The sequence below is a fragment of the Herpailurus yagouaroundi genome, unplaced genomic scaffold, assembly GCF_014898765.1.
Source record: "Herpailurus yagouaroundi ecotype Mexico unplaced genomic scaffold, PumYag 77, whole genome shotgun sequence".
Taxonomy (NCBI): domain Eukaryota; kingdom Metazoa; phylum Chordata; class Mammalia; order Carnivora; family Felidae; genus Herpailurus; species Herpailurus yagouaroundi.
Window position 1 is genome coordinate 31,538,492 of NW_024412388.1, and position 12,533 is coordinate 31,551,024.

At 41.6% G+C, this 12,533-nt stretch overlaps 1 protein-coding gene across 1 annotated transcript; it reads left to right on the forward strand.

Annotated features, from left to right (window-relative positions):
- Window positions 1-1,539: 1,539 nt before the first annotated feature.
- Window positions 1,540-11,987, forward strand: LOC121026932 (zinc finger protein 684-like). The gene is made up of 3 exons (XM_040469802.1): window positions 1,540-1,671; window positions 7,002-7,128; window positions 11,464-11,987. The coding sequence occupies exons 2-3, from the start codon at window positions 7,095-7,097 to the stop codon at window positions 11,802-11,804; spliced, it is 375 nt and encodes a 124-aa protein (XP_040325736.1). The 5' UTR covers window positions 1,540-1,671; window positions 7,002-7,094; the 3' UTR covers window positions 11,805-11,987.
- The last annotated feature ends 546 nt before the right edge of the window (window positions 11,988-12,533 follow it).

A 12,533-nucleotide genomic window follows, 5' to 3' on the forward strand; every position in this document is an offset into this window, starting at 1 on the left:
AAAAATTTATTAGTATCAAATAAAATACAACAAGTGCTCCATGAGGGCTGGTATTTTCATCTGTTTGTTCATTAGTACACACCTAAATCAATGCCTGGTACATATCATGAGCTTGATCAACATGTTTTTGTTGAATGAATATTAGATATATGCTTACAATAAGGCCTGATAGTATACACACATTTTATTTTATGTTTATTTATTTTTGAGAGAGTATGAATGGGGGAGGGGCACAGAGAGAGAGAGAGAGAGAGAGAGAGAGAGAGAGAGAGAGACAGGGAGAGGGAGAATCCCAAGCAGGCTCCGTGATGTCAGTGTGCAGTCTCACTCAGGGCTCAACCTCATGAACAGTGAGATCATGACCTGAGCCAAAGTTGGAGGCTGAACGGACTGAGCCACCCAGGTGCCTCCACACATTTTATTTTAAAGGGTGGGGGCAGAGGATTGAGGTAAAAAGATCTGCAAAAAACAAACATAAAAAACCATGTAAAAGAGAAAGTGTCTCAAACCCACTCTGGGCAAAAGGGTTTTGTTTTTGTTTTGCACACTATAATTCATGGGGAAAATTATCATTCTGGTACAATTCTGGGAGAAACTATCGTTCCTAATAAGAAATTTTAAAATGGCTTTCATTGATTAAGACTTGCTCTAGAAACTAGTCATTTCCCCACCTTGATTCCTTTGAGATACACTCTCCTTTTTGTAGCTAGCCAAAAATGATTAGGTAATCCTTCTCTTTTCCTTTTTTTTTTTTTAATTTTTTTTTTTTAACGTTGATTTATTTTTGAGACAGAGAGAGACAGAGCATGAAGGGGGGAGGGGCAGAGAGCGAAGGAGACACGGAATCGGAAGCAGGCTCCAGGCTCTGAGCGGTCAGCACAGAGCCCGACGCGGGGCTCGAACTCACTGACCGCGAGATCGTGCCCTGAGCTGAAGTCGGACGCTTGACCGACTGCGCCACCCAGGCGCCCCTCTTTTCCTTTTATAAAGTCTTTTCCCTGAGTGAAACTTGAAATTGGACTGCCAATGTTACTTTACAGCAAGACCGTAATAAAAAAGACTGAAACTTACTCATAATTAGGCTGTCTGAAGTAAAGAACCTTTTTAGCAGGGCTCTAATACATTAAACAGTTAATATTTAAAAATTATTTAAAATAAAAACATATTTATGTTATTTCTGTGTTGCTAAAATAAGTTTTTTTAAAAAGTAAAAGAAAGAAGAAATCACATTTGGCCATGATACACTTTCCTTTCAATAAATTACTGTTTCCTATTTGCCATGTCGATATGCTATATATTTTCCATATGTCATCTCTATATAAATAACTCAAAATTACATACACGTTTCTCTTCAATATAACCAGAGCGCTCCATGAAGCTCAAGGGCCACCAAACTAGAAATTTCCACCAGATGAAGGGGAAACCCCTAAGGCTTTGCCGACATAAATTCCACGAGCCTTGTGGGAAATGTAGTCTCAGGTGGCTTTGCCGGGAAGACCCCGCGAAATCTCGGCGCGTTGTTATTCCCGCGCACGCGCAGGAGGGCCCTCCGGAAGTGGCCTATGTTCCTCGGCGTGCTTGGGTGCTGAGCTGCTAGTGATCGTGAAGGGCTGCAGGGACAGTTTAAGGGCAAAGACCGGCGTGTTGGTTCATGCAAAGGAAATACAAACTGTAGGTAACCCTGCTGCACGGTAGCATGTGACTCAGAAAGCCGAGGAAGGACGAGGCTCCCGCTGCCCTGGGGTGGAGCCCAGGTCTGGCTGGGGTGCGGCGGATCTGTTTGCGTCGCCGTGTTGTAGGTGCTGTGCACTGCGTAGGGAGCCCACGCCTGGGCGTTGAACTGCCCCTCACCTTATTCTAGGAGCCTTTTGACTCTCAAACTGCAGTGAACCCCCTCAAGGTGGCGGAGACGAGAGCCAGCATATCGAAAGCCAAACACTTGTTAAACACTTTTCAAAGTGCATTTATTTATCATGGTTACTCAGCGTTGTTAAGTGTCCTCATCATTTCACAGAGAGATGTGGAGTTACCTGCTTCAAAGCACACAGCTAGTAGTAAGTGGAGGAGATGGTGTTCAAACCCAGAGGAGTTTTACCTGAAATTTCATTCCTTTTTGCAACATAGTACTCTGAAACAATAAAGTTAGTTTGTATTCTTTCAGAGGAGTGAATGTTAAGTGAATTTCGACCTGGGATCATTGTTTTTTGTTTGTTTGTTTGTTTGTTTGTTTGTTTTTGAGAGAACCCTTAGTGTCTCTGCAGGAAGACTGTAATTGAACCTGTGGGTCCTTCTTGCATGTACCTGCCTGTTTCAGTTTCCAGCAGCCCTGGTTAAAATCTACACAAGGCTGGGCGCCTGGGTGGCTCAGTCGGTTAAGCGTCTGACTTCAGCTCAGGTCATGATCTCTCTGTCCGTGAGTTCAAGCCCCGCGTCGGGCTCTGGGCTGATGGCTCAGAGCCTGGAGCCTGCTTCCGATTCTGTGTCTCCCTCTCTCTCTGCCCCTCCCCCCTTCATGCTCTGTCTCTCTCTGTCTCAAAAATAAATAAAATGTTAAAAGAAAAAAAAAAAATCTACACAAGGCCAACCTAGGGCTACAGATGATTGTGAGTTTACAGTCTTGGGGCCCAGAGCGAAGGTTCCAGTTGCTTCTCTGTCCTCCAGTCCATCTTGTCTAGAAGAAGGAAAGAAGAAAGAGATTAATCCTGGGAAGACTCTCCTGACCTGTGACTTTTTATCCCATTTGAGGAGAGACAGGAATCATCTTTCATTCCACCTATCTGGTGAGAGTAGAGCTTGACTCATGGCATTACAAGTGAGTGCCTTCAGAGGTGTTGTCTTAAGTGTTTGAGGAGAGAGCTGAGAATTACAGAAAAATGGAGAGTTGGGTGTATGTGGTCAGGCTCCACAGGAGAAGGAAACTCATAGGAGGAAATTGAGGGTATGATCAAGGGAAGGAAGAATCAAGAACTGCTACAGAAGAAATTGTTTCTTTCCTAAACACCTTCTCTCCTCCCCTTCCCATCTGCCTGCCCCAGCCTGTCCTTCTTTCTCTCCTTCTCTCTCCCTCTCTGGGCTCTCACAAACACACATTAGCACCAGTGCATCCCTTGCATTTCCTATTGGTCCATTGGTTCTTTCAAGGCTGGTTCCATACTGTTGGAGTTGTTACATTTGCCTTTTGGTGTACTGATTCCCTCTGTCCCCTTGCCTAAATGCAGAAAGAGTTTACGGAGTAATCACAGACTGGTAGCGCCAGAAGATTTTTTAGGCAACTTCTAGTTCTGCTTCCTCATTTTAAGGAGGAATGAAACTAGCCCGGAGATCGCAACTGAGTGCCTGGAACTGAACAGCTTGTTAGTGGCTAAGTCAGGTGCCAGTCCAGTCTTTGATTCCCAGATCATTGACTTTTTCCTGCCCCACAGTTCATTTGGGCCAAAGTTGCTTAATAAGTTTCTTTTGAAAATGCGTAGCAAGGAGAGAACCAGCACTAAAAGCAGTTCATCCATTAATGCATTCAGCAAACATTTGCTAAGTATCTGATGTGAGCCAAACACCGTTCTGTTGCTTGGTGAGCAAAACAGAGTCCCTTTTCGTGGAAGGAAATAAGCAAAAACCAAATAACCTGTCACCTGGTGGCAAGTGGTATGAGGAAAAGGAGTAAGGGTGTATGGCCTGATGGTGACAGTGAGAGAAGCTGTTTTATATGAGGGGGTCAAGAAAAGCTTCACTGCTAAGTGACCTGTAGGCAGGGACCTAAAAGAATTTAGTGAGGGACGCCTAAGTGGCTCAGTCGGTTAAGCATCTGACTTCAGCCCAGGTCATGATCTCGCAGTTCAAGCATCTGACTTTGGCTCAGGTCATGATCTCGCAGTTCACAAGTTCGAGCCCCGCGTCGAGCTCTGTGCTGACAGCTCAGAGCCTGGAGCCTGCTTCCGATTCTGTGTCTCCCTCTCTCTCTGCCCCTCCCCCACTCATACTCTGTCTCTCAAAACAACAACACTACAGTAAACATTAAAAAATAAATAATTTGGGGCGCCTGGGTGGCTCAGTCGGTTAAGCGGCCAACTTTGGCTCAGGTCATGATCTCGCGGTCTGTGAGTTCGAGCCCCACGTCGGGCTCTGTGCTGACAGCTCAGAGCCTGGAGCCTGTTTCAGATTCTGTGTCTCCCTCTCTCTGACCCTCCCCCGTTCATGCTCTGTCTCTCTCTGTCTCAAAAATAAATAAACGTTAAAAAAAATTTTTTAAAAACATTAAAAAAAATAATAATTTAAGAATTTAGAGAGTGAGCTGTGCAGTATCCGAGTTTTTCCAGGGAAAGAACAGTCCAAGTAGAAGAAATGTACAGAGATCGTGAGTAATCAACCTTGGTATTTTGGAGGATCAGCAAGAAAACGGAAAGTCTGATAGGATGAGCTGTCAGAGAGTGATTGAAAGATTAAAGTAAAAGAGATTAAAGGCACCTGGATGGCTCAGTTGGTTGAGCATCTGACTCTTGATTTCTGCTCAGGTCATGATCCCAGGGTTGTGGATCGAGCCCTGTGTCGGGCTCCACGCTGAGTGTGGAGCCTGCTTAAGATTCTCTCTCTGCCCCTCTCCCAGGCTTGCTCACTCTCTCTCTCTCTAAAATAAAAAATTAATTAATTAATTTTTTAAAAGTAGATGAGATTAGAAGAGGTGGAACCAAAATGGTGTAGGGACTTATAGACCTTGGCTTAAAGTTTATATGTATATTTGTAAATTGTATATGTATATCTATTTCTTATGTGTATGTGTATATATGTACGTGTATCTGAAAAAGTAATGCTTCATAAAAAATTTAGAAAGTACAAGTATAAAAGTTATGATCCTGCTGTCTTTACAAATAATAATTATTTACATTTTGATATAGGACCGCCAAGATTGTGTGTCTCTGGGTACATATTAAAAAAAAAAACCACAGGGAAGGATCATATTATGTACTTTAATGTACTTTTTTCACCTACAAATATAAATGGAACCTCTTTCCATAACAATATCTTTCTATAGCATTTTTAGAAAAATCAACACCATATTAACGGACATTTAAGCTGTTGTCAGTGTTTTCATATTGTAAGCAATGATGTGAAAACATTACTTTTTATCTCTCCTTGCCTTTTTTATTTTTAAAAATAATTACAATTTTATTGAGTGCTTACCATGTGCCATATATTGTTCTTAATGCTTTACATGTATTAACTTAGTTAATCGTCATACAAATCCTATGACGTGTACTATTATTACCAGCATTTTGCAGATAAGAGAAGTGAGATACAGAGTGGTTAAGGTAACTCTATCAGGGTCCCACTGCTAGTAAGAGGAGTAGCTGAATTTGAACCCAGGCTGCCTGGCTCCAGAGCCCAAACTTTAATCTTTGTATCCGTCTGTTTTTATTTCTTTAGGATAAATTTCTGGGTGAAAAGAAATCCTTAGATAAGAAATTAACAATAAGTTGTAATATATCAATGGGAAGAAATGTGTACATCTACCCAAGAGAGCACATCCTTGTCCAACTTTCCTACGATCATAGCAGAATTAAAAGTGGACAAGTTGGTGGGGCGCCTGAGTGGCTCAGTCGGTTAAGCGTCCGACTTCGGCTCAGGTCATGGTCTCACGGCTGGTGAGTTTGAGCCCCGTGTCGGGCTCTGGGCTGACAACTCAGAGCCTGGAGCCCACTTCGGATTCTGTATCTCCCTCTGTCTGCCCCTCCACTGCTTGCACTCTGTCTCGGGCATTGTCTCAAAAATAAATAAACATTAAAAAAAATTAAAAAAAAAAAGTGGACAAGTTGGTGCTTCCAGAATGTGGACTTGTGTTACTTGTTTGAATAGTCATTCATTTCATTCATCAGTAGCCTATTCTAGCAGGCATATGAATACTGTACTTATTTCTAGGCTGGAAAAGCAGAGAAATCCCCTAGTCTTGTTTTCATAGATCTGCGTCCTTTCCCATGAGCATCAGAAAATGACCAATTTCTAGGCAAGACACTTATCCATCTGTCCGCCTGTTCATCCATTTATTCATTCAAATTTCACTTTGTTTCCCAGTGAATTTGCAGTGACTTACAAGAATCCATATACTGCAATGGGAAAGTATAAATATATAAGAAACAGGAAAAATATAGATAGAAATTTAAATTGAACACACACTTAGAAAGCTGATATGAAGGTCATAGGGTCTGCGCACTGTAATGTTGAATGCAAATGTGTGATTAATCTTGGTCAGTCAGAAAAAACGTAGCCAATCAATGAATTATTGGCCTTGTCCTAGAGAATAAGGCATAACAATTCCATACATAAGGTTTGCCTCTCATGTACTATGAAAGAAAAAATTTGATAAGTGTTTATTATGTAGGAGATTTGTTATAAATGCGGTAGGGGTTTTCCTATGACCACTTTTGGTGTCCTTTTTATCTAAACATACATGAGGCCAAGGCCATGCTCAGTGAACTTAATATTTTCTCTCTCTTTTTCCTTCTCTTCCTCTGTACCTCCCCATTATATATGAATGTATATATATGTGTGTGTGTATATACATGTGTGTATATGTGTATGTAGTGGGGCAATTTGAATATGATTTTGTTCTCTCACAAATTTTATTTTTTTTTTAATTTTTTTTTCAACGTTTATTTATTTTTGGGACAGAGAGAGACAGAGCATGAACGGGGGAGGGGCAGAGAGAGAGGGAGACACAGAATCGGAAACAGGCTCCAGGCCCTGAGCCATCAGCCCAGAGCCCGACGCGGGGCTCGAACTCACGGACCGCGAGATCGTGACCTGGCTGAAGTCGGACGCTTAACCGACTGCGCCACCCAGGCGCCCCATGTTCTCTCACAAATTTTAATTCTGAGTCTAGTACATAGTAGTTTTTAGTTACCCTGTATAACTTATTGCAGACTGAGAACAATGAACATAATCAGAGTAATTGCTCTTAATCCCCTCCACTTTCCCCAGCGGTACGGTTAAAGACGAATGTGCCGTTACAGGGATCGGTGACATTCCAGGATGTGGCTGTGGACTTCACCCCAGAAGAGTGGCAGCTGCTGGACTGTGATCAGAGAACCTTGTATTGGGATGTGATGCTGGAGAACTTTAGAAACCTCACCTCAGTGGGTAAGGACAGTGGGTGGTGACTAACTCTTCACTGTAACTGAGCATGTACTCATAGTGCCCTTCCTGTGGGACTTGTGGACATTCTAAAGCATTATGGAGTTTGGCCCTGAATGTCAGTGGTCACAGACTCTTGATCCCCTTTGAGATGAAGCATAAACAGAGAATGTGTGTTTATGCTTCCACCTCCCTCTTCTCCTCTCTGCCCGGGCTCCTACGCTGCCTGTTTTATGTAGGTCCTTGCTTTGTTCTCTTAATTCCCCAAATCCTCATTCTTCTTCCTTCCTAAACGTGATCGCAGATATTTTCTGTGTGTCTGGCTCTTACAGTGTAGTCAGATTGTGTGGTTTTCAGAAACAAGGAATGAGGTAAGAGTCTAGAGTGTTGCACTAATAATACTCCGTCTTGATGGAAGGGAATCAAATCTCAGAAATAGTGAAGAACCATCTTCTCCCCATTTCCCTAACATTCTTATTATCAGCGGACTTAGCCTTGTAGGGATTTGAGCTTGGCAGTGATTTTGTTACATTGGACAAGGTTACATTGACTTCATGGTAACCATCAGAATTGACCTTGACCTCAAAATATATAAAGGCAAACGTTGCTATAAACTAGAAGCCTTGTGTTTCAGGTCCCCAAAGTTAATAGAAATCATAAGTGTGGAAACCAAAATGGAAACTTTGAGTTGAAGGGTGTGGTGTCATGGGCAAAGCAGGGTTCTGGAGAGTGTTATATCTAGGAAATTGAAAGAGGTTGTAATTTTCAGGACAAAGTCATGAAAAGTGGTAGAAATAGCTGATGATAGACGCAAACAAAAATTTATGGCTGGTCTTTCAAATGTTCCTCTGGGCCTCTCCTTGTGTTCCTGGGTATATGCGGGCTTTGGGGGCTGAATCCTAGCTGGAAGTGGAGTTGGACAGTTTTATACACAGAGGCCTCAGCCGTGATTTGGATGATTTGAGAGGATATAGGAGTGTGCTTACGGATAAAAGGGAGTTAATGGTTTCATAGTCATTTGGTGGTTGTGTGCAGGGGAAGGAGAAAGAGAGTTGTATGAAGGAGATTAGGAAGATCCTAACAGGATAATCTTGTTTCTTTTAATTTAATGTTTATTTATTATTGACAGAGAGCCAGAGAGAGAGAGCATGGGGGAGGGGCAAAGAGGGAGACACAGAATCCAAAATAGGCTCCAGGCTCTGAGCTGTCAGCATAAGAGCCAGACACAGGGTTCAAACTCACGAACTGCGAGATCATGACCTGAGCCGAAGTCAGTCGCTTAACCGACTGAGTCACCCAGGGGCCCCCAGGGTAATCTAGTTTTTAGATGTTGTTGGCCTTGACTCTTATTAAGCTTCTCCAAACCAATCCACATCTTCTCATTTCCCCATGATACTTTTATGTCTTGCTTCTCTGATCACCCTTTCATTTCTCTGACATGGCTCTTCTGTTCTCAGAGCTTAAAACTTTGTGTCCTTGTTAAGAGTGCTTTCTAGCATCCTTTGTCATCGTAACTTCACCTTGTTCCTGTTTCACGTCTTCCACAGGTTGGAAAGTCTCGTTTACAAATAGAAAAAGCTATTTGTCGTTATTGTTTTCCACAAGACCCCATTTCAGCAATTTTTTCTTAAAGCCCAGGGGTAGGGCAAATACAAATTTCTTTTGTTTTGCTGTCCAGAATGGGGAAGTAGACTCCAAGAGAGATTTGTGTGTGTGTGTGTGGTAAAAAAACACAGAATAGGAGATCTACCCTCTGGACAGATTTTTATGTGTACAGTACAATTTTGTTAACTGTTCGCACATCGTTGAACAGCAGATCTCTAGAGCCTTTTCATCTTGCGTGACTGAAACTCTGTACCTCCTGAATGACAACTCCCCATCTCTCCACCCCTCCCAGCCCCTGGCAACCACCGTTCTACCTTCTATATCTACGTGTTTGACTATTTTAAATTCCTCATATGAGTGGAATCTTGCAGTATTTATCCTTCTGTGACTGGTTTATTTCACTTGGCCTAATGCCCTCAGGGTTCATCCATGTTGTAGCTTATGATACAATTTCCTTCTCTTTTTATTTTTTATTTTATTTTTTTTTTAATTTTTTTTTTTTCAACGTTTTTTATTTTTACTTTTGGGACAGAGAGAGACAGAGCATGAACGGGGGAGGGGCAGAGAGAGAGGGAGACACAGAATCGGAAACAGGCTCCAGGCTCTGAGCCATCAGCCCAGAGCCCGACGCGGGGCTCGAACCCACGGACCGCGAGATCGTGACCTGGCTGAAGTCGGTCGCTTAACCGACTGCGCCACCCAGGCGCCCCCCTTCTTTTTTTAAATAGTATGTATGTAGATACTACATTTTCTTTATCCCTTTACCTTTAAAAAAATTTTTTTTAATGTTTATTCATTTTTGAGAGAGAGAGACAGAGCGCGAGACAGGGAGGGACAGAGAGAGAGGGAGACGCAGAATGTGAAGCAGGCTCCAGGCTCTGAGCTGTCAGCACAGAGTCTGACGCGGGGCTCGAACCCACAAACTATGAGATAGATCATCACCTGAGCCGAAGTCAGCCGCTTAACCTACTGAGCCACCCAGGTGCCCCATATCCCTTTACCTTTGAATTGACATTAGATTGTTTCTAACTCTTGGCTATTGTGAACAATGCTGCAGTGAACACGGGAGTGTAAACATCTCTAGAAATCCTGTTTTCAGTTGTTTTGATAAATGTCCGGAAGTGGGATTTCTGGATCATATGTTGGTTCCCTTTTTGGTATTTTGAGGAAACTCCATAGTGTTTCCCACAGTGGTTGTACCATTTTACATTCCCACAAACAGTGCACAAGGTCCCGTTATCTCCATGTGTTTGTGCCAATACTGGTTATTTTCTGTTGTTGTTGTTGTTGTTTATAATAGACATCCTAACAGATGCGAGGTGTTCTCTTATTGTGGTTTTGACTTGCATTTCCCTGATGATTAATGATGTTGAGCATCTTTTCATGTACTTGTTGACCATTTATTTGTATGTCTCCTTTGGAGACAGGCCTATTAACGTCCTTTGCCCATTTTTTGCTATTGAGTTGTGGGGGTTCCTTACAGATTTGAGATATTAACCTCTTACCTGGCAAGTGTTTTTTAAACATTTTTTTCTCCCATTCTGTAGGTTGCCTTTTCACTTTGTTGGTTGTCTCCTTTGCTGCACAGAAGCCTTTGAATTTGATGTGGTTCCAGTTGTCTGTCTGCTTTTGTTGCCAATGCTTTTGGAGTCATTCAACAACTCTTGCCAAGACCAACCTTACAAAGCTTTCCCCCTGTGTTTTCTTCTAGGAGTTTTATAGTTTCAGGTCTCACATTTAAGTCTCTAATACATTTTGAGTTGATTTTTGTGTGTGGTGTAAGATTAGGGTCCAATTTCACTCTTTTACATGTGGATATCCGGTTTTCCTAGCACTCTTTGTTGAAGAGACCATCCTTTCCCCATTGTGTAGTCTTGGCTCCCTTGTTGAAGACCATATATGCATGCGTTTGTTTCTGGGCTCTCTCTTCTGTTCCATTGGTCTAGGTGCCTGCCTGTCTTTATGCCAGTACTATACTATTTTGATTACTGTAATTTTGAAATATGGTTTCAAGTCAGGAAGTATGAAGTCTCCTGCTTTGTTCCCTTTCTCAAGAATGTTTTAACGATTTGAGTCCTTTGTGGTTCCATATGAATTCTAGAATTGTTTTTTTGTATTTCTGCAAAAAATACCCCTGGAATTGTATTGAATCTGTAGATCGCTTTGGGAAGTATGGACATTTTTAACAATATTAAGTCTTCTAGTCTGTGAAGTCAGTTTACTTGTCTTTAGTTTCAGCAGTATTTTGTAGTTGTCCATATACAAGTCTTTCACTTCCTTGGTTAAGTTTATTCCTAATTAATTCTTTCTGATGCTATTATAGGATTGTTTTCTCAATTTCCTTTTTGGGTTATTTGTTTTAGTGTATGGAAACACAACTGATTTTTGTATATTGACTTTGCATCCCGCAACTTTGCCAAATTTGTGTATTAGTTCTAAATAGGTTTGTGTGTGTGTGTGTGTGTGTGTGTGTGTGTGTGTGTGTGTGTGTTCTTTAGGGTTTTCTACATATAAGATCATGTCATCTGTGAACAGAGATACTTTATGCCTCCCTTTCCAGTTTGGGTGCCTTTATTTCTTTTTCTTACCTAATTGGTCTAGCTAGGGCTTTAGGACTATGTTGAATAGAAGTGGTCAGAATAGGCATCCTTGTTGATATTATAGACTAAAATTTTTCTTTTCCTAACATGAGATTGGAAAGAGTAACTGGGAATGTTTAATTTTATACCTTTTTAGAAGTTATCTGCTTACTTGATGATGCACTAGAGAGACAGGAGGGAAGCAAAGACAATTTTTTGAATCAAGATATGTTCACCTTCAAGAAAACACTGACCATGAAGAGAGTCCAAAATCGTAACCTGAGTATAAAATTTATTTCTACAAGACAAACACAACATAAATGTGAGTCAAATGGAAAGAGTCTGCAACCTAATTCACACTGGCTTAGTTATAATAAAAGTTATACTGGAGAAAATTCTTATGAATACAAAGACTGTGGAAAAGCCTTCAAAAACAAGTTTTGTCTTATTAGACATGAGAAAAAAGCACAGAAGGAAAAAAAGCTTTGGCTGCACTGAATGTGGGAAAGCCTTCCAAAAGAGGTCTCATCTTGTTAGACATGAAAAAAAGCATACAAGAGAAAAAAACCCTTTGAATTCAATGACTGTGGGAAAGCCTTTAACAGTAAGGGACGCCTTATAGCCCATCAAAAAATTCATAGTGGAGAGAGATCCTTTGTGTGCAGTGATTGTGGGAAAGCATTTGTGCACGAAGCACAACTGGTGGTCCCCCAGAGATTTCACACTAGAGAGAAGCCTTATGAATGCCATCCGTGTGGGAAGTTGTTCACTCACAACTCCTCCTTTACCCAACATGTGAAATCTCATGCACTCGAGAACTCGTTTGAATGTAAGGAATGCGAGAAAACCTTTGAGTACAGTTTATCCCTTTATAAACGTTCTAGATTTCATATAGGAGAGAAATCCTACAGATGTAGAGAATGTCGCAAAGCCTCAGTGCTTGTCATGCATCAGAGGATTCATACAGGCGAGAGACCCCACGGGTGTACGAACTGTGGAAAAGCCCTCATCAAGAAGTCACGTCTCCTTAAACATTACTTAACTCCTACAGCAGAGCAACATAACAAATGTAGTGCATGTGGGAGATGTTTTAACCAGAAGACACATCTCACTGTCCATCAAAGAACTCATAAACATATGGAAGCTTTGTGAATGTGGGAGAACGTGCAGTTAGCCTTTTAATAAAGCAGCAAAGAATTAATAATGAGAAAATAAAATACCAATTGG

Bases quoted from the DNA above. Each gene is read 5' to 3' on its own strand.
- LOC121026932 (XM_040469802.1), top strand. From the start codon at position 7,095: ATGCTGGAGAACTTTAGAAACCTCACCTCAGTGG. The intron at 7,129-11,463 runs GTAAGGACAGTG...ATACCTTTTTAG, and splicing joins TAGAAACCTCACCTCAGTGG to AAGTTATCTGCTTACTTGAT.